The sequence below is a fragment of the Vanessa tameamea genome, chromosome 4 (genome assembly GCF_037043105.1).
Source record: "Vanessa tameamea isolate UH-Manoa-2023 chromosome 4, ilVanTame1 primary haplotype, whole genome shotgun sequence".
Classification (NCBI taxonomy): domain Eukaryota; kingdom Metazoa; phylum Arthropoda; class Insecta; order Lepidoptera; family Nymphalidae; genus Vanessa; species Vanessa tameamea.
Genome location: NC_087312.1, coordinates 4962404 through 4986369, shown reverse-complemented (window position 1 = coordinate 4986369; position 23966 = coordinate 4962404). Strand labels below are relative to the sequence as shown.

At 30.7% G+C, this 23966-nt stretch overlaps 1 protein-coding gene across 2 annotated transcripts in view; it reads left to right on the top strand.

Moving 5' to 3' along the window:
* Positions 1 to 23133, top strand: part of LOC113394521 (tyrosine-protein kinase transmembrane receptor Ror-like) — a 32813-nt gene extending 9680 nt beyond the window's left edge. Inside the window, exons 2-8 of one of the 2 annotated variants that reach the window (XM_026631864.2) lie at positions 17033 to 17114; positions 17636 to 17779; positions 17906 to 18003; positions 20198 to 20407; positions 20690 to 20858; positions 21310 to 21468; positions 21560 to 23133. In XM_026631864.2, coding sequence (XP_026487649.2) covers positions 17033 to 17114; positions 17636 to 17779; positions 17906 to 18003; positions 20198 to 20407; positions 20690 to 20858; positions 21310 to 21468; positions 21560 to 22338 — 1641 coding nt within the window. In that variant the 3' untranslated portion in view covers positions 22339 to 23133. Of the gene's footprint in view, positions 1 to 17032; positions 17115 to 17635; positions 17780 to 17905; positions 18004 to 20197; positions 20408 to 20635; positions 20859 to 21309; positions 21469 to 21559 lie in introns of both variants that reach the window. The other variant, XM_026631863.2, reaches the window with a different exon arrangement.
* Positions 23134 to 23966: the final 833 nt, after the last annotated feature.

Here is a 23966-nt window from a genome sequence, read left to right as displayed (position 1 = left end):
ACATAGCAAGTTGTTTAGTTTTGCCGACTCTTTAGATTTAATAAGTTAACAAGAGGTTGTTCTTTGGTAAAGAACTTACAGTGACAATTATCAAAAGGCAGTGAATGCACCCTTTTAATAATAAGTCTCAGAACCGCGTAAAGACAATCGTATAGTGAAGATGTCCGCGTTATCTCGCGTTTTATCTCGGAACGTGACCCCGCTATCTGACGGGTCCCCGCCCGCCCATCTCACCACAGAATTCTCAGTCGAAGTCAAATGCAAATAAATATGAGCCGCAGTATGTTTAACTCAACGAAAACCATTAATTTAGAAATACCGATCTGTCTTTAATTATTTACGGTCGGACCACCTTGTCTGTTTATTAATTGATCATATGATAAGATTTTCTTGTAACCCAATCACAGGGAATAATGTTTTCTCTGTAACTGTTGTATGATTTATATTTTGACGTTTAACAACGTTTGAAAGCTAGCAATTAACAAGAGATTTATAAACGAAACGACTAAAATTGTGTTAATTTAAATGTACTGCGGTAGTCGAATGTATCATATCGTTATAGCAATTCTTAAATGTGTGTAATATGTTTGTATCATAACTTACAATAATAAAACACCACGATAATTTATAATTATAATAATAAATCATGAATTTAATAATATTTTGTAAATAACACTTTTTAATGTTAATATTTAAACAGTAACTATTTTTAATTCATATTTTTAACATATTTAAGGACTTCATGTTAATAATTCTTATGTAAATGAATAATGATTTATGATGAATAGTAATAAAATATGTCACTTTGCCTGTTAAAATATTCGTACACGAATAATAAAGCGCGTGAATGTTATCGAAAATATAAATCAAGTGATAGCGAAGTGACGCGCAGACACCGGACACGGACCGAGGGGTCCCAACCGGCGGGCACGTGGGGCATGTCCACTTATTTATTAAGCGAAATATGTCACGCAGCCCGACATCCACTGCTTCTTTTTAATGATATAAAAAAATTCAAAAGATATTTCAAATTATAAATATCTATCTCGTGTGTCATTATCACATGTAAACTTTCGAATTTATAATTTTAATATAGTAAGTATTTTGTAATATTATACTGATATTCTAGAATAACAATTGCTATGTAACAATTGTAGTATGAGTAATCGTTCCATTCAGTAACGATAAATATTTATGTGTAACAATTTACCAATTATTGTAATAGTCATCAAAATAGATAAATCATTTTTTTTATTTAATTGTATGTATATATCTGCATTACGATTTTAGTACTGAATTCAACATTTATATTTTCTCCACATTGTTCAGGAAAAATATAATAATAATTCAATTTGTCATTAAATTCGTGAGATAAAAAAAAATATTTCCTTACCGACAAATGCATGGCTTCTTTAAACGTAGCGAAATGCCTGTATCAGTATAAATAATGTTTACACAAAATAAACTAAAGAAAAACTTCGGCTGAAACAAACAAATATAATCAGATAATTAACTAATACTCGACAAAGATTACCCAACTAATTAATATTGGGTATTTGCCTTATATCGGTATTCAATTAATTGAATTAGAACGATAAATATCATTTGACTCAATACATATACTAGAAATATGTATCAATTTAATTAATGGATCAAATGCGAAAATACATTTATGTCGCAACCAAATTATGGAAATAATTGCTTAATTCCCAAAATAAGCTTGATCATGGATATCTATTTTAGTTTATTAATTCCATAACCACTACAGTGTTTTATTATATGTACCTACTCGTGTATAATTTTGGTCACAGCGGCAAATCTCAAAGACAAGCCAACTGCGCTGGATATAATAATTATCATAGTTTATATTCTACAAAGGTGTGCGCGCTATTTTCTCGCTCTCTTAGTTCTATGGGATCAGACCGAAGAGATAGCAGGCAGTATATCACTGCCAACATCCCACTAAAACTTTTTCGTGATGAAATTAACTTAGAGAAATCTCTTTTGTAATATATTTTTGACATATCCGTAGAGCAATAATAATACAATTTTTAATTATATTCTTAATATATAGGACGAAGGTCGGCTTTCTTTATTATAGTAATGGAGCGTTGTGTAACGGTAATTAAAGTTATAAGGTTATAACAACATGTTTGAATTCTTAGTTTTGGTGATATCAGTGCCAAGGGTCAACGGCTCGATATGATATGAAACGAATACTAACATCAATTTTAATAAAGGTATTCCAATTTTAAAAATATTCCGTAACAAAATAATGTTTCACTATTTATAATGATCATTAATTACATTAATAAAAGTTATTTTTAATATTTCGCGATGTCATATTATTGCAATTAACGACCAATTAATTTTATCCGTGTATTTCATAAAAAAAAATGTATATTTTTAGTATGTTTATCCAAATACAATTATAATTTTGCAAATTACTCGCTAATAGCAATTAATTTTCACTCTAGTTTAACAACCGTTACATTAATAATAATGATAAAAATTTAGCTACATTGAACGCTAAGCATCAGTAGCTGGAAATCTTATAACGCATATTATTATATATACATATTTACATCGACGAATGGAAAAGTAAAATCAGTTGCTACGGCATACCATTTATTGGCTAAATAAACATTTCGCATATAAATACTCATATTAAAAGTTAGCATTTCAAGTTAAAGAGCTTTTAATGTTGTGTGTACAAGTAATGATCGGTATTTATTAAGTGGAAGCGCAGTGGGAACTCGCCGTAAATGTAGTACCTAATTAACGTCACTTGCTCCTGCGCAGTAACCATAAACCGCCTGTGTCACTACTCACGCGCCATAAATGGATAAAATGTTGAATTCTTGCGTTTTTCTTTTACAATGCCCGATGAGAATCGCCGACTGTCTCTTGCTGATAAATCTTTATCGATTGCTAAAATCTTATCTTTAAGGAGTCAAGAAATACGAGCAACCATTAAAATTTTATTTTACGTTAAAGCTGAGAAAAGTAAATATAGGCTCTTAATTTTTTGTAGAGTTTTATGCTTTATTTGTGGTTGGTAATAAGAAAATTCTAACTAACATCAATACATTGTACGTAGGATAGATAAATTAATTAATTAACATTCTTTATATAAATTAATTAATTGTTCAAAATAATAAAAAAAGAAATCACAGGCACAAGGGATATAACATCTTAGTTCCCAAGGTTGGTGGCGCATATGTGATGTAAGGAATGGTTAATATTTCTTACAGCGCCTTTGTCTATGGGCGGTGGTGACCACTTATCATCAGGTGGCCCATATGCTCGTCCGCCGACCAATGCCATAAAAAAAAAACAATAAAGTATTTTATAATATACATAGCTATCTAAATAGACTTTCTCACTTGGTACCTAACTGTGTCCATGTGAATTTTAATTATTAAAAAAAACCGTGTAAATAATATAAGCTCTTAACTTTTTGATTTAGGTATCCGTTCTATTGTTTTATTGTTTTTTTACTATCTTATATTTTAACTACACAATTATCCAAGTCCACGTCAGTTTGTAATTAAGGAGCTGCAGCAAACAAATACAATGGCTTGTGGCATTCGAATTTAAGTTCGAGTCTACTTTTGTTTCTAACTATATCTGAAGTATATCATTACATATTTCATGTACATTAGATTTAGATAAACTTAGTATTAACGAATAAAAATAAATTTATTCTAAAATATTACAAATTATTAAAAATAAATTATAAACTGACCGCAGGTATAGCATCAACTTTATTATTGATTTTTTTTTCCTAACAAATGCTTGAGATAGAAATCCACTCAGATATTTAATTTTATCAATTAAACATTAATGTTTCCTATATTTAGTAACATAACATAAAAAATATCAAAAAACATAATAAAGAAGCATCGTAAACTATTGTTATAGTCAGTGTTTTGTTTGAATCTTTTTATTTATAACGCTAATCGTGTTTTGGTTATTGTTATAAATAGATAAAATATTGATAATATGCCGTAGGCGTACGATTAACTCGGATGATAACTGATTGAATTATTAATATAATATAAATTAAATTAAATACCTATTTATAGTAGCAAAAAATACTTTTCACATCACTCCCTTAGTTAAGGTAAATCCCTTAGTTAAGGTAGTAGTTAAGGTAAATCTTTTGATTTACGACATTATATTTCTTTAGAACTCATACATAATATGTATAATATAAAAAATAACATTTAAATATATTAGCTTATAAAATATTGTCAGCCTTTTGCGTAATAAAAGTATGTTATAAACAAGCCAATGAATAATACATTTATCATGAGAATACAATATATTTATATAGACTGTAACTTAATCTTCTATAAAAAAAAAATCTTCCATTTCAAATGTTCAAAACAAAGCTAAAAATGGTTTATTTTTATGAAACTTAGTATTTTTAAGTTTCCACACATATAATATAAATATGTTTTGGTAACGACGTCATATCTTCTGTCGGCTTATACATAATTAACCTATCTATGTAGAGTGAATGCTTTCTTGATGTTGTATCGTGCAAAAATAACCAATATCGACAGCGTTAAGTGCTAGACGACAGTCGAATAAACAGCTGGAGCGGGCGCTCAAGGGCGCTCGCGTTTTTGGATGAACACAGAGTAGGAGCAGCCCACGCCGCGGTCAATAATGCACATACTCTCATACATATGACCACTTACCCACGCGTAATCATTTCCGTTAATATAAATATTTTATTGAATCTGTTATTTGCGGATATCCATGCCATCCCAAGACGACATAGAAATATATGTTCGTAGCGCGCAGAAAAAATTCCAATCAAATTATTTTCGTCGACTACGTAATTTTATGGAAAGCTCTTGGAAATGAATGACTACAAATGTCTGTATTGTTTCAGAAGAATCTATAACACGATATTTATAATATCGGTATTCGTAATATTTAAAAATAAAATTGAAATTAAATTGTCGTTCTTTTTATCAAACAAATAATATTTTTCAGATGCTATCGATTTCCTAAAGTCGATAAGTTTTAGTGATTTACATAACGACATTTTTACCATTAGATATACGAAAATATATTCACAGACGTTTTCATTGAATACAATGTACTATTGTATATGTTCTAACCACTGGGCCATCTCGATGATTTCCTCGATGAACCGATGATTTCGAGTTCAAGTCCAGGCAGGCACTGAATTTTCAAGTGCTTAATTTATGCTTAAGTTGTGCTCGGCGGTGAAGGAAAACATCGTGAGGAAACCTGCATGTGTCTAAATTTCAACGAAATTCTGCCACATGTGTATTCCACCAACCCGCTTTGGAGCAGCGTGGTGGAATATCCTCCAAACCTTTTCCTCAAAGGGAGAGGAGGCCTTAGCCCAGCAGTGGGAAATTTACAGGCTGCTAATGTATTGTAAAAAAATGTATATATGTACGTATATATGTTCATAAAAGCATATAATCACGTACGGACGTAAGGAAAATAACACCATTAAAAATACGATTTGATTGATGGAGGATGATTGTTTGAGAGACGAAAATACTCAATCACTGGACGAAGGCTTTAAGGACCAATGTATTGGTTCAGTAGTAAAAATAGCATGTTAGTGATTCTTCGAGCAGAGGCTTGCAAAAATCGTAATTTTAATTTACCCATAGACAGTAATAATATCAGAGACTGTCTTATTGCAAATGTACCGCTAACCAAGATATATGTACATACATCGAAATACCTTATTACTGCGATATTGTTGTTTTAACCTTTGTTTTCCTGATAAGTTATAGTAATTTATTTTTAATTGTAATCATTAAAATAACTCGTAATTTTATATTATAACACACACACTAACATCTTCCTTCACGCAGCCTAAACACAAAAAAAAACATTTAAATATATTGTAGAAAGATGACAATGTTTGAGCTGTCGCAACACGTGACTTTATGTAAAATTAAGTACTTAGATAGTAATCATCTCGTAAATTCCGTATAAAACCAAGAGCTCCCTAAGTCATTGTTTTTTTTTTATTATACGAGTAGAATATCGAACCAGTCTATACCATATAATGAGAAGACCATGAATTTCTAGAGCTCAATGAGTAAAAATCATTTATGTTTTTCTTATTTATTACATTAGTTAGACTTTATTTGATAACAACAGAAATCGGTATATTTAAAAGATTTTCTGGAAAAGCGATGAAGGTAAACGTATAACTTACAACTTATTCTTCGTCACGTAAAATATCGCCTTTGAGTGATCAATCAATTTGAATTGCGAAATTGATTACTTGTATTACTTCGTATCTATAGTAAATTGAAATAATAATGTATCGAAATAAATTTGTAAAAAAATATGAAACTAAGCAGTCGATACCTTCTCAGAGAAAATTAATTATTTTTTATTGCTACAGCAATGGATGACGATTGGCTAACGAAGATATTTCTTGGTTTTTTTATTACCTGTATATAATATTACATCACACATACTCAATATTCCTTCTGATTTTAAAATCATACGCGCTTAACACAAATATAATACTTATTAAAGCTAGTTGAATGGTTCGTGAAATCGAATTAAATTTACAAATAAAAAATTGGAGTTCGTTTTAATAATAATTTACATATAAAATATGTAACGTATGCTTGTAAATTTTCATTGCTATTATTATATTTTCGATTTAGTATTTAAAATCTTTCTTTTTTCCAAATAATGACGATTTTTTTATTAGAAATAAGGCGAAAATATACTTTAATAAAATAAGCCCTTTCATAACATTATTCCTTAAAAATCAACAGAAAAAAATATAAATACAACTCCTGGAACCTGTCTACAGGGGCAAACGCCGCTTATGCCCTAAAAAAATTCATCACTGGACAATTTGTTTGAACGGTAGTTATTTATAAATCTATTATTGATACCTACACAAGAAAATCCATCATTACGGGCTTTTGTGATCCGATTTGACTTACGATGACTTACTGGGATCAAATAAAGCGAAATCTCAAGTGTAATGATATAAATGCATCTAATAAGAGAACGTTACGTAACAGTGCAATGTGCATGCTACATTGAAACGGTACAATGTCTAATTAAAGGTTCATAGCATGTGGGTCGACAGAATGAAGAATTTCAATTTGGCAATTCCTGAACGTTTTATAATATTAAATGTCCAAATGTAAAAAAAAAAATATAACTAGATGAAAGCCCGGCTTCGCTATAAAATATAAATAAAAATATACTAACTACCGTACCGTACGTTGCAAGAAAATTAATATTTGGAACACACTTTCTGTACGCACCCGTAAACGTCAAACATGACCGCCCGTTAAACTGTTAAAATGTCATTAATTTTCATGGATTTAATATCGAACTATCTCGATTATACGAATTTTGCGGATACCTTAATGTTATTATATAAAAGATCATTATTTTTAAGGTCTATCGTAGACCTGCACGAAATTCTTAATATAGATAATATATAGTTAAATAGTCTTGGTAACCTATTCTTATATGCAATTAGGTACTGCTTGTTTCTGTTCATATTCTATGCGTACACGCACCGTGCGTCCTTGGCAGAGTTGAAACGTTTCACAGTTGTTATTGGCAATGGCATGAAAGTATTTGGCGTACACCGTGGCGCCGATTTTTTGATCATTTCTTATAAAATAAATGCAAGAGGCTTACTGAGTGGTAGGACTCTCTACAAGTCCGTCTAAGTAGATCGTACCCCACATAAACTAAAACTGTAATTGTATTTCTGTTTTCCGGTTATAGAGCAAAGCCAGCCAGTGTAATAATATACACAAAGGATATACCTAAAATCTTAGACCCCATGTTTGGCTGCGAATTGGCGGCAGATGGTTGGCAATATATGGAATGAATCTCTTACATTACCAGTTACCACTTTCCATTAGATGGCTCAATTAAATGTTCTATCTTTCTGTTCCTATACGTATTTGGTAATAAAAAAACTATTCTTAGTATTTGCTACAGTGTTATAATTAGCAAAATGAGAGTAGTTACATTTTTCCACAATACATTGCACGAAAAATGCGTAAAAAAAATTAATCTGCGGCTTGAATTAGCCAGCCGAATAAAAAACGGCACCATTGTCTAACCGCATAAAAATAAATTCTAGTATCTGAAACCATGATCAAAATCGAATTCGTTACTTTGATTTCAATCTGAATGATCTTTGATCAGTGGTAAAGAAATTGCGTTCAGTATTATGTTTGATTAGTAAATCTGATTGATCAACTTTTCAGAAAATAGCAGTTTCTAATTGGATATTAATTCAACGCTAAAAAAAGTTTCTATTAATTCCTAAGCAATACTCAAACTACGTCATGGCCCTGACCCTTCAATCAGACAATGTAAACTATGTATGTGAGTCAATAACCGAGTCCAATGTAGTTTCGAAGCTACCTATCCAGCAATTCACATGTTCCAAATGCGCATTTCCGTATTAAGTCCCGACGCCCGGTCTTCATGATACATCATGATAACCACTCAAAATCATATAAATGAGTAATCGCGACTAAAAATACTTGCAACAAGCCATCATTTACAAGCTAATATATCAACGACGGAGAATTTTTTTTTAAATGATTAAAAGTTTATTTATTCGATCTTTTTTTCTATGAAAAGATCCAGGTTCGCTCTGGTTTATCGGTTATATAATCTCATTGAAACATCAATTCATAGTCACTGAAGAAATATATTTGTTTATAATAATCAACAATCATCTCGATTAAAATATAAATGTTACGTTTGCAACACGCCATGAACACTCGCCCTTATATTGAGGATTGGTACTTGAATTTCAAATGAGCATAATTTTGTTGCAGACGTATATATCTGTAAGCCGATACATTAATAAATTACATTCTTGCACATCCTCACGCCTAGCTCATACGCTTTCTCTAAGATTGCAAAAGAAACTTCCTTATACGAATATATGGTATATGGTCGCCCATCATTCTCTCAAATTACAAAATTTTATTTCATTTAAAAAGTTATGTTTAACATATTTTTATATAAAAAAATACAACAAAATGTTACAGTTACCGTTTCTAAAGTTACCTTTTTCATTGAAATAGTAAGCCTTGATTATTGAATATCTCGAACGATAAACTTATCTCGATATTTAAAAAAAAGTTAATAAATGCAACAAAGTTTACGTTAAAATTCTAGCCTGCTGCCGTATTAACACTCAATTAGTAATCAAGAACTAGGATACTGGAGTAAGTAACAAAATTTTAAATTAGCACAAATTGCGGTAGAGCAAACAACGATTACCGAAATAACGTTAAGAGAAATCAGGACAACACTAAAATAATCTAAACGAAGTTTTATTGCAACATAAACTCGTATAAACCATTCTGTTAACCACAATACACAATTGTATTTCGAACTGCATTACAATTAACATAATATCAAACATAGATATAAAACTGCAATCGGTAAATTAAGCATCGTTTATCCTTCATGTAACATTTATTAAAAATAAACACTCATGTGCGCATGGAATTAGAAGTTTACGGTTTGATGGGATAATAAAAAGTGCTCATTTTGACACCAATCTTGTGTTTATTATTTGGGACAAATGTGACCCGCCGCTCGTAACCTAACACCACGCCGTCTGTCGACCGACACTACTCAAGTTGTTTGATCTACTGAGAGCTTTTTAAACTTTTTATGTCATAGTTTAGTGAGCTTTAGCGGCTTTATTGTTGAGTAAACATCTTAAAATTATCATTCCAGCCAGTCGTGAAGGACTTTCATTATTTTTCATTGTTATAAAGTAGTTCGGACCTATGGATATATTGGATTCGAAATATTAGATAATTTATCAAACGAATCATTGGTGGAATAATTTTATTAAACATTATTTCTTTACAACGCAATATTAAAAGCTTCCAAATATATAATCAGTAGCGATGAGAGAAACATATTTATAAGATAAATAAAAAATATATTAAGGGCTCTAGTGGGCTTGTGTTATATCATCTAATGCATAGATATCTTGATATGTTGTTGATGTTACGGAAAGACTTTTGTTTTGTTAAAAAGCAAAGATAGAACGGCTCGACTGCCGACACTTTAGTAAAATAGACAGACCAATAGTTCCAACTGGAAATGATTATGCAGCAGACATAATGATAAGATTCGATAAAATTATATTGAAGCACGCAATTAACGTTAAATTATATACAAAAAAATAATGTTTTGTTTTTATATATTTTACTGTTAGTTAAACTGAATTTTTTTTTTATTTATTGCTCTTTAAATTAAAACATGTCTATCAATGTAACCACGCAAATCTTTAAAATTATTAATATTAAAAAAATATTAATTAACCGAAAAATCACCCATCTTAGTCAACAAAAAAAAAACAAATAATAATATTTTATATATAAAAGAGTATCTATTTCAAAAAAATGTTCACTCTCGCTTCAAGCGGACAAATGCTAAGCGGTCGGATTTTTAAATAAACATTTTTAATGATCGGCCCGCGCCCGCGCTCTGCCAGGTGTACGCAGACGGTGCTCTCGCGCACACACCCCCCACTTCCCTACACGTACCTTCCTACCTACTTCTTTTGTTCCTATTCATAGAATTTCCTGACATGACCTGTAACAATAATCAAATTATAGTTCTTAGGAAGGGCATTATAAATATTTGGAAAATGTATTCATAGATGAGGCAAAGTATTACAAATAGGATTGTATATTGAAAGTACGTGTATGTACGACTAGGTATCATTATAATTGTAGTTTTGGTAAAACAGCAACGAGTAAACTTTATTTGCTTTAATTTAAATTTTAAAAGATGTTTATCATAACAAAATATAACAAGCTACATTTATGACATAACAGGAACAAAAAAAATACCTACTTATTACAAATATAAGAGAAATTCTGTTATCGATGTATACGAAGAGGTCAATGAGTTATCTTTAAAATGCTGTTTTCCTTTATTTATTTTTATTTCAACATCTTCGTTATAAAACCCGTGGCGCTAGCAATTTTTGATCACTAAATTATTAAAAAATGATTAAAAAATGATGCCTAGCTCTAAAGAGTTATAATTTAGAAATCAAACAGACTACTAATAATCGTTAATCTAGTTATTTAAATAAATCTTCATAAAAGTGTTACAAAATAACTCTACGATTCATCTTAAATTCTAACAATCGTTAGAAGTATGATTGTTTTAATGTTCATATCCATAGTCAAATATTAAATATTTTCTAAATTGTGACGCTAATTATAACGTTTATAACAATTACTATGTACCTAAATACTATTTAACTGTTTCTATTGTTCGGTTGCATGCAAAGGCGGTTGAGTTTGGCTTCAGGCTAACTTGCTATAGAATATTTCTATAGCGATCAATCAAAGCAATTATCGAATGTACTCTCGAAATCAAATGTCATGTAAAATCAAATACAAAGATTTAATTTTGGATTGTTCCAAAGTTCAAGGGGCTTCAAAGAAATACGTTCAAATAACTTATATTATAAAAAGAAAGTTTTATTCATTTAGATTAGAACTAAAGGATATACATATATGAAGTATTCTATGACTAGTATTCGTGAAATTTTAAAATTATTATTATTAAAGTGCGGTGGAGTTGAACAGAAAATACTTTTTTCTCAAAACTATAAAATCGAGTATTTTAGAAAGGCGAATGTTATCACGAATAAGGAAATATTTCGGTAAAGCAATTCTAAACCTATCTTAGAAACTTAAACTATCAAAGTTGACTCCAATCGAATCAATGTATCGTAAATAGTTACAGATAAAATAAACATCGTGTTATAATAGTAATACTGTTGTGTTCCGACATGCTTTGTTACCGCGATGATCATATTTCAACTGTTATTTTATCTAAAATATCTAATGTTATTGATTAAATAACCGACAATATGAGTAGGCGTTATGACCAATGATGTAAACAAATTTTGAAATTAATCAAGTATTTTTGTACCAGCTCTGTCTTAAAATAAATTAACACCGAAACATATGTTAATAAAAGATAAGCCTTTTTTTAACAAGATTAAAAATCTTATCAACTAACTCTTAACTAAAAGTAACAGATACCAGATTATCCACTTGGTACACAATCTTTTTTAATCACTCGCTCTCATAATTCGTATTGAAATACAAGGTCTAATCTAATATAAAGTTCTACGACTTTTTATGACAAAATGACAAGGAACAGCACTGACAGATTGTCCTATCTATCATAGTGATATCAACTTATCGTATTTAGATTAATAATAATAAAATGTACCTCATAGTTTGTGCAAGATCATAATTTTTAGTTTGCGTGAAATGTACAGACTTTTCCTATATTTTTTTTAGCAATCGACGATGACGTTTGAGAAGCGCATCATATATTTTAAATCCTTTAATTTGAATATAAAAGTTGGGAAAAGTTTTATTTTTCTCGTAGGTCTTACTGTCTAATCATACGTCTCAAGATTATTTTGTTACCATATAATTTGTTTTTTTTTTTTTTATTATAAAACATTTACACAACAACAAAAAATCAGCTATAACTCAAGGGTTATGTAAAAAATGAAATTATATTTTACTTTTACATATTTCGTTAGTTAAATCAGACAATCTGTGGGGGGTATTATTTTTGACACAAGAGTTTGACGTAGCTGCTTGACTATGTCGCGACCGCTTGATCAAGCTTAGCTCCAGTCGTGCGTCTTGTACCATAATCACTTTGTTCGACCACCTGACAGGACGAATACCAACAGAATGCTTCGAACCCGATCAAACTTCTTGTCATGTACATCAAGCCACTCGATCGAGCAGAAAAAAACTTGCTGTTTGGTTTCAGTCACTTGGCCGTCACGGAAGCCATACTAGTTAGTTCGCTATTGTTTCGTTATTCAGTTGTATAATGTCCAATGTGAGTCTGCGTTGACTTTGTGCATTTGTCTTGTGTTCCGGATCGATCACATTTCACACAGACCACAATGAAGCGTCTCCTTAACAACTAAGCCCGTTTGATGAATGCCCGTTGATTGTGAAACTGTGTAATATTAGAATATGGATGTTATTACACGCTTTGAAAATATTTAACGTATTTTTTATTTTTAGTAATCGCTCTTCATCGCTCTCGTACTTATAATTTATTATGTACCTACAATCTCATTGACTTGTAACGTTTTAAACGGTCATTGTAATTCGATTACGTATGGATAAATCTCGTCCGAGCGAATATAATCCTTTCAAAATGAAACTTTTAATTAGTTTTAACATTGAATGACTTGAAATAAAATTTGACGGTGCAAAATAAATTAAGTATATTATTAAAAATAATTTCATTTCACGGTATTTAATTATATAAGTATGTAACACACTCAATATGATACATACAAAGATTACAAAGTACAATAATTTGTAAATTCCAATCAGACAGCTGAGCAAAGACATCCTTGCCTTTATGGAAGAATGTTATTATACTGATATATATATATATATATATTATATTATATGAATATGAAATATTTAGTCCTAATCAAATAAAATCACCATCAATATTTAAAATTCTTCGCCGTTGTTTTGCAATTCCGTTCCTCTGGGCAAAAAATCAACCAGCCCCCTGTCAAGTATATGTGGTTAAATTAATTTGTAATTTGTTAATAGTTTATCTATAGCGCTACCTATTGGAGCGAATCATTGCTGTGAATCATCGTCTTCAAAAGACACACTAATAAATGTTGTAAATATCAATAACCTGATAAAAAATTACTAACAGACGCACGCTACAACGTTTCTTTACAGATTTAAATAATAAAACTACTTTTGTATTATGAGTAGTTCAACGACAATCAAAATGTAAAAGTTTAATACAATTATTCATTTCGACGAAAAGCTAATTTGTAGAGTACATATTGCAAGGTCTAGCGAGACACAATGTCGCAAAACAGTTGAATGAAATTCGATTTACTCGACGCGACGGATTAAATTTGAATACATGGAAATATCAAATTTTCATATTCATTTGGACGTTACACGATTTGTTATACCTGCCATTATATAAGCAGTTTACTAATATTGATGGATCAATACGTGAAGCATCAATACGTGCAAGATTCAATTCTAACTCCCCTTAAAGGTAGCATTTATAATCAAATGTTATTTATCATCTGAACCTACTACCACAGTACCTCTTGAGAAGAAGACTTCATTCCACAGAAGAGATCATTCCACCGCGCTGCTCCATTGGATTACACTTAGAGCAAAATTTGATAAGAAATATGCAGGTGTCCTTACTCTCTAATTCTAAGCACACATTAATGATAGCAGTGCTTATTCGAATTTGAACTCGCAGATATACTTGTAGTGACAGGTATATAAATATAATGATGTAAGAATCAAAGAGCTTAGATAACACCTTAGGCTTTACAGTAATTGAGACTGCGTTAACAAAATGATATGATTTAAGCAACTTTAAGATTCACTTTTTGACTAAAACTATATAATAACCTCTTTGATAACGGATCTGCGGAACCGTTCTATACTATTGAACTAGATCAATATTCAGTTATAAGGCTCAATAGATGAATTAAGCAAGTATTGAAAGTATCAAGAAAGTCTTTATGTTGGAAAAGATAAGATATTATTTTGAATATTCCCAAATATAATACCATTTATAACTTCAATCAATAATCGGTGATAATGAATTTTAAATAAACGTGTAGAACTGTAGATACTTAAAATATGACCCATCTTAACCTTAGTCGTACAATATCATTCAGAAGTCAATAAACTTATGTTGTACCGAAATATTTTCTTAGTAGTCACATAGACATCAAGATTACAAGGACTAACTTTAAAAATAATTGAAAGAGAGAATGTAATTGGAAATATTAATATAGGTTTTGGGTAGGTTGTGTAGAAATTAAAATAGGTACTTAAGACATAATATGTAAGTAGATCGCTTCTCACAACTTTAGTCACCCTACAATGATGTTAAACGCACTATATAGGCCACTCGTAATGTTTTATACCTAAAATTCACGACTATGCTATTGAAATAAGTGTTTCTGTATTCTATAATACTTACTATTCATGTTTTTACAAAGATAATAACAATAAAACGTTTATAATTTCCCGAATGTAGCCAAACATTGGTTACCAATATTGGTGAACTAGTCTATGCTATTGAAATGAGTGTTTCTGTATTCTATAGTATTTACTATTCATGTTTTTACAAAGATAATAACAATAAAACGTTTATAATTTCCCGAATGTAGCCAAACATTGGTTACCAATATTGGTAAACATTTTGATAACAAAGATAATGTAAATTTTACTAAATGAAATCGATCGATATTGATGAATACATCAATGAAAAGGAAATTTGGTGTTTCGCGCAATGATGAAATAGATTCGATTTCCAATTCACTAAATTTAAACAGTGAAGACATTATATGATCTGACGAAAAGTACTGAATAAAAAAGAAAACAAAATTAATACCGATGGAAGAACAGAATGTTACTGATAACAAAATTTAATCATCAAATTAATGACCGGTCTAATATCATGGTATCCATCAAGTAATTTATATAACACATTATATGAATATCGTAATTTTAGACGCCTAAAATGTAAAAAGACCTACCAAAGAAAAAACTTCAAGCAAGTGACTTAACTTCTGCCGCAAAATAAAAAATTTAGCTCTTGAATAACTCTTGCTAAAGCGATTCGCAAGGCTTAAAGTACTTTAAACGTCTATTTTAGGAATCAGAAAGTAAAATATTTATTTATGTTATATTAGTAAGACTTAATTTTTTATAAGTAACGTAAACTTGTAATAAACAACGCATAGTCAAATAAACGATATATTTATGTTACAAATGCGTTATGATTATGTGAAAAATGTTGTTACATTTAAATTATAATGCGGTGATCATTCATATTTTTATTTATACCCGTATACCTATTATACGTACACGTGTAGGCGTTTCTCAATAATAACATATTTTCATAAAACATTTTAGATCTTTCACAATCGAACAACGCATAACTCGGGAGTAACTCTTTAAAATGAGGACTATAAAACATCAATAACTCATTTATGGATATGATATTATTGATTTATCGTAACCTCAGGCAGCCGCGGAGTGGGCACGCACCATGATAAGGTGTCCGAAATAACTGCATCGGGCTCCTCAAGCGTTCAAGATGACTTTCAATTCAATCTTGATATATTTACGTTATTTTGGTTTATTAAAACGAAATAATTTAAATAATAAGCTCTACATTATGGTATGTTTGTTAAATTGAATTAAACGGTTTTAAATTAATATGATTTATATTTATCTATACCTTTTATATAAAATTATTAATATTAATTATAATTTCCAATAACATAGATAAAAAAAATTGGGTTGGTTTTTTTTAAACTATTATATTGTAAGTAGTATTCCAAAAAATATACCGAGAATAAATCCGTGCTTTTCGCATCGACAAGGTTCATGATGTTTACCATTTTGCATGCGCGTGTTAATTAATATGTATGGAAACGCATTATAATTAGTAGTGAGAATCTGTTGTAAAACCTTGTTTACTATGGATGACGGATAGTAGTTTGTGAAATCCATATAAATCGCGTTTATGTTGAGTCGTATCTATAAGAATAATAAATTCTCAGAGAATTCGTGACTGTTATTTATAATTAATTAAAATTATCAAAATATTTGGAAAAATGAATTCTACAATATTTAAGTTCTGATCATTTCATTTCATTTATAAAAACTATTATTTAAATTATCTAAAGAGTAGAAAATAAACTTTGAAAGTAAATAAATCCAATGTCTTTGTTTCATTATACATTTGTATATGATATAAAAGCTATTCAAAAGATCTTCCAATAGATTTTATTTTTAAATAAAATATACATAATTTCCTACTTAAAGACAAAACAAATCATTATGTGTATTCACGCGATGTAAAATAAATAGTTGCAATAATTAATTTTCTTTTATTTCAGTTGTCACGTGAGAAATCAACGAAACTAGCTAGGGTCGCAAGAGAAGAAGCGCGACCTAAGCAGTCGACTCAAAATAACACAAGCAAGTACCTAATAATATGTACAAATATATATATAAAATATTATTTATTTATACTATATTGAACCAATACCATGGATTAACTGCCAGTCAACCCATATATATGTAGTTATATAACTTCTCTATTATAATGATCAACATTACTTTACTGCAACAGAAAACACCGCAAGCGCAACGTTTTTTAAAAAAGAGCCTGTTTTAAAGGAGTGTAGTTCCTATATTAATAAGAATAGGTTTCAATTTATTTAAATTTATATTACTCTTTTATTATATAAATAGGCGAACTGGCAAATTGGCCATCTGATGACAAGTGGTCACCACTAAAGATATAGATAAGTTCCCAAGATATTTTGTGGTCCATTTGCCATACTGTAAATCTTTTTGAAATTAAAAAGTAAGTTACAAGCTTTTATTTACGAACTAAAATTATGCATAGAACTTGTAGTTACTTATATTTTCAATTAGAGTAATGATATTCGAATATGTGAAACTTGTTTTTAAAAAGTTTTTATTTTATATTTTAGTAACATTCATCTATGGCGGATGTGAAACTTTATCCTGTGGAGCAGAAGCTGCATGTATTCAGCACAACAACACAGTGCATTATTGTGTATGCACAACTAACGCTGAACCCGCCAAAGAAGGTGTTGAATGCCCCCGAAGTACAGGTTATTGATTTAATAAAATTATATTATGCTAATAAATAGGAAACCTTGATTTAAACATTAAAGAGTTTCTATTAAAGATTTTATTTATAACAGTCATACATATTTAATAAAATGTGTGAATTGTAGTGCCCCTGACGCAGCGCCAAGCTATCCACAATGTAATCCCACCGCGGCCGTCAAACGCCACCGACCTCAGATACCCACCGTCATCGCCCACCGCTCAAGTAAGACTATCAATCATCATTAAAACATCGTCTTATATCTCCTTATCTAACACTTCCCAAGGCATAGATACTGATTACAGTTTAGAATTAACATTATCACGTTCAAGAATACCCTTTCATATACCTTATAAATTGCCTCGTTAGTTCAGTGGCTAGAAGGCCTCAGATTCCGAGGTCCTGGGTTCAAACCCCAGTGTGAGCGGGAAAAGTTATTGGGTTTAGTATCGAAAGTTCTCAATAACAGGCCGGAACCTGAAAATTGAAATTGTGTAGACTTCCGTACCTTGGAAAGCACGTAAAGCCATTGGTCCTGTGCGCTAACTCTTCCCGGACGTGACGTGGATTTACCGTCCCATGGAATTACGAGCGTGAGGGAATAGAGAGTGCACTTTTGTACACATACATGTCCACTATAATATGTTCTGCGCTATTGGCTGGTCTCCCTAGAGATTAGCCGCTGTGGCCGAAATCGTTCAGGATGACATCACATCAACGATTATTTAAAAACGGAACATTACCTTCATATCATCATGAAATTTGCTATTTACGATTTATAAATTATAAATAAAAATTATAAATCCTTCGATTATTAGTACCTATATTATAAATGTGAAAGATTAGATTTTTGTTACTTAATCAAGCAAAAATGTCTTCACGGATAAAAACTCGCGTGCGAAGCCTCGGACGGATTCTGGTTCAGTAATAATACTCTTGTTACTGATATTATTTAAAACATAAATTATTGCCAACTGTTCTGGCAAATGTTAAATTTATGATCTACATTATTTTGTTGTTGCTAAAATATTGTATTTGATGTTAATTATTGTATATGTTATCTGTTGAGCTGCCAAAGTCTAATAAGATAGAATTTCAAATTTGGATTACTATCTAAAATTTTAGTAATAAAAGATAAATAATAGGCTTTATGATAATCCGAAGAGAACATAGACAAACGATTGCATTAGTATAAATTGATTATGAACGGTTACGAGAATTCGTTTAGTATTCGACGCATATATTTGTTGTTTTATAAAGTTTAATTTAATTTATAGGGAGATGCTCTTTTTACATATAATCATTATAAATGGCTAAGGAGATTTGGTGACCTCATTATAATAAATTAAAAAAAAATTAAAATATCTACCTGATACGAATACTTTAGAAAAAGTATTCATATATTATAAATTTCTTTTATTGTATATTTTGAGGTATGTAAAAAAAAACAATTTTAATCGACTATAAAAAGAACAAAGAGTCAAATTATTTTAAGTTTTTAAATTACTATCAACCATATTTGTCAAAAACAAATTTCATTTAAAGTAAAAATTATTATTTCGATTAACCTTTATCAATCAAGATAGTATTAATTTCGAATACGCCATCGGTCACACCAGAATGAATGGAACGGAATATGAATCAAAGTTTTCCTTCGTAACTGATAAATATTCATGGCAGGTCACCCTTGGTAACTTTTGTCGATGACAATGAAAGATCTATATATTCGTAGCCAGACCAATAAAATGTCTTGAGTAGTCAAAATATGCGGCGATAGTTTCATAGTTACGTTTAGTGTAATTTATATTACAAAATAGAACAATGACCTTTTACATTAATTATGACGATTTAAAAATTATTTAAAAATTACATGGTACTGCTTACTGGTACAAAAAATCATTCAAACAAAGTGTTTTTGACTGTGATACAAAGTTGCTACAGTTCGATTAGGGCGATTTAGTTAAGTTTAGTCATTCTTATTTTATTAGAATGATGTAAAAGAAAAATTCTTGTAATATTAGTAACTATGAAGCTACTGGGACGGACCAACTCTAGGCATCACGGTTAGGGTTGTACGTAGCAACTTAGACGCCGCTTAGGGGATAATCATGTAGCAAACTTTCATCCAACGCATGCAGGTTTCCGCGTTATGCTTTCCTTTAACGCCAAGCGTGAGATAACAAAAATGAAGACAATAAAACTCAGTAGTGTTGTCCTGATTTTAACCTACAATTCTTGGATACGATATACATGCTTTAACCATTGGAATATTAATGTCAACGCTGTCTAATTATCTATGTGCCAACCAAGTTTCATTAGAAATGTTTAAAAAAGCTTTCGCATTTATACTATTAATTAGATTAAGTGAAAATATTTATATACTACATATTATTTACATTTCCACGTATTTTATTTTTAGGCACCGAATCCACTAGTAAGCAATGAAATAATAGCAGAAGCAACGGCAAGCAGCGATACAGCCATATTAGGATCAGGCGCCTACTCCAATGCGAGTGCCCCAGTGCTGTTGAGCATGGCCGCTGGATGTGGAGTACTATTGCTCATAGTTTCGATAATTATATTCTACCTCAGGAAACGGATATGTAACATCGATAGAAAAGACAAACCGGTACGACTTCTACTTTAATTAAAAGCTTTAATCTACCTCGTTTATCCTGTACATGGATCCGCTTACGAAGTAAATATCTCAACTGAAATTTTCATAACCACTGTTATTATTTTATAGATATTGTATATAAAAGCATGAATATTCAAAGGTTTATGTCTAATATTTTTTTATAACTGTTGCTTAGTCCTTGCTTGCGATGTTTTTGCTTAGCATACGTTATGTTTGTAGCGTATACGGCCAGGAGAACCACTACTTGCTGAACGGTATATAACGAACCCGCAGTACGGCGTGTGCGGTGCAGGGAATGTTTCGGCTCCAGTTACTGTGCCGGGATCTCCCGCTCCACCTCCATCAAATAAAGGAAACGAGCCGCAAGTTACACTCCTAGAAAGAAATGCTTTAACGTTCCTGGAAGAAGTTGGGGAAGGATGCTTTGGGAAAGTTTATAAAGGTACTTTATATATAGATGTATACACATTATTTATTTTAGGAAGACAGACAACCAAATGTGCCACCTGATAGTATTTGGTCATCTTCGCCTTCTTACTCCCTCATTTATATCTTTATTTTTCAATTATAGTTAACATAATTAACTTCTTATGGATCATGAGATTACGTTCCTTGTACCTACAATGACACTGGCTCACCCTAAAAACCGTAATACAGAAATACAAAGTTTATTATTATCATAATAAGTTTAGTATCGTATATCTCTTAATAATCTATAAACGTATTTATTATTGTAAGGACCAAAAAATTAAATTTGTTTGTCAAAATAGATAGACATAATATTCTTAACTTCAAATAATACTGTTTGGTGATATCGCATATTGACACATTATGTAATACTAAACGCTGTCAAAAATGTTACATATTATTAAATTTTATATTATTATTAATAGGGGTTCTCAGAAGTACTACTGCTGAAGAGCAGGTTGCTATAAAAGTCCTAAAAGACAATGCCGGTCGGAGCGCAGAAGAAGATTTCGTTAGAGAAGTTTCCATAATGTCAGCATTCCGTCATCCTAATATATTAACACTAATAGGGGTAGTATACAGAGGTAAGTTTACCGTAATATAATATACTTATTTTTAAATTGTATTTTTTATTATACTAAACTTATTCATTAAACTGGCCTATTATTATTTCAGATGATACAAATGTAAGTCCATGGATGGTTTTCGAGTACATGGAGTGGGGTGACTTAGCGGGTGTTTTACGCGGTTCTCGGGGAGGGAGACGTCCAGGCTTAGTGCTCGATGAATCGGCTTTACTACACGTAGCTCTACAAGTAGCGCGTGGAATGCAATATCTGGCATCCAGAAGGTTTGTGCACAGGGATCTGGCTGCTAGGAATTGTCTAGTAGGTACCAACTTAGCGGTTAAAATAGCTGATTTCGGGATGTCTCGTGACGTTTATACGTGTGACTACTATAAAATGGGTCGTGAACGACCTATGCCTGTGCGCTGGATGTCACCAGAAAGTATTGTTTATGCTAGATTTACTCATGAATCCGATGTTTGGTCCTACGGCGTAGTTCTTTGGGAAATTTACAGTCGCGGAAAACAACCGTTTTACGGTTGTAATAACTATGATGCTTCAAAGAAAATTTTAAGGGGAATACTTCTTGTGCCACCAGATGACTGTCCCCGATTCGCATGTGAATTAATGAGAGCATGCTGGGCAATAGATCCCAGAGATAGGATCATGTTTGATGAAATATGTACAAAGTTAGAAGCTGCTCAAGCAACTGGTCCCGATTCTAGCACTCAAATGCGACTACCTCGGCCGCCGGTAGGACCTTTAGAATCAGAAGGCTATTTAGTTCCTAATCCACCACCACCAACTGTAGATTACTTAAAACCTCTACCGGATCTTGACCCAGATTCCGACTTTAGTGAAGATGACGACGTAGAAGAATATACTTGACGTCCAGACCCCGCGCCCAGTTCGCAATATGTTCCCCGCTCTTCACCCTTGGCTGCAGCTAGGTGGACTGCCTTCACATTCCTATCACCAATGGATAATGAATATTTTGAGTGCTAAATAAACACTCTCTATTCTGAATAACCAGTCTATAATTATTTACAAGGAATGTAATGCCTGAATAATTTTATTGTAGAAATAATACTCAAATATATTATGACGTGTGATATTACATGTGTTTGAAAATGTGAGTGCGTGTGTATGTGTGTGAATAGTTAAATTATCTTAAAATATTACAGATCATCATTTTGAATATTGTGCCATATAAATATTATATACCAAAAATGTATGTGATGGTCTTTAATGGATTTATTACAATTCCATATTTTATTCAAATGTAACTAATACGTGTAGCTATAAGCTTATGTACAATACCAGTAACGTATAAGCGAAATGTATTCTTTTATAATAAAATAATGTTCTTTGCTAGTAAAATGTATTTATTTACTGTATTGTAGATGTTTTTATATAAAATGTAAAATATAATTATTATTAAAATACTAAAACGCAATTAGGTTTATGTACATTTTATTTTATTTAATTATAATAATGTCATGCGTATTTTTCATAAATGTACAGTGTAATAATAATTGTTAATACATATTTAGCAATTTTTTTGTAACTTTATTAGGGTACTATTTATTTATATACCGAAAGTAATGTGAATATAATACCTTTAACTTAAATGCCAAATTATCATTTAATAAGAAAACTGGTGAAAAGATTAGTGTACAGAACAAAAATAGATGTGACAAAATAACTATTTTAAGGTTCATATTATGCCTCACATAAAAGGTACGCGTGATCTAAGTTGGCCGGGCTGAAATTCGTCGCGACTTGCGAAGCAGATGGAGTTTTTCGGAACAAAATCGTGATGTCCAGGCTTAATATATTAGAAGAGATACTCATAATGTGCGGTTGCAGTTACATCAATAATCGATTATATTTATTATATGTTAATGTTTTATCGTGCGCGAAAGTCTTGGAGAGCTCAACCGGTCAACTAAGTTCCGCTTATTGTACAGTGGTCTAACTGTGAAAAATAGCAAATAATCATTTAATATTTAACATGTAAATACATTGACGTAATTATATAAATAAAATAATTGCAAAATATTTTTACTTAAATTAGGTTCTACATATTATTGTGTAGTTAAACTTTTTTATAAAATATAGTAAAGAGTATTCTTATTAGATTAATAACATGGGTATTTTGAAAAGTTTACCGCTATATTTTAAAATGCGATTTTCATTAGGAACGGTAAACATATACTTACAGTACCATTTTGATTAATCATAATATAAACCTGTAACGTTAAAATTATATTTAAAAATAATTACATAAACATGTGATTACAAAAAGTATTTGTATTAAATACAAACTTTTTTTCCTTCAAATATCCTAGCCACAATTTTTTCTATTATAACACAAAGGTTAAACATATTGAATACATTTTTCATGATCCGATATTTGTTTTATTTACCAATCTAAATTTTGCAGAAGAGGTAGAGTACATTCGAATTATTCTTGTCTAAGCTAATCAAAACAGGATCATTAGAATCATAAATCT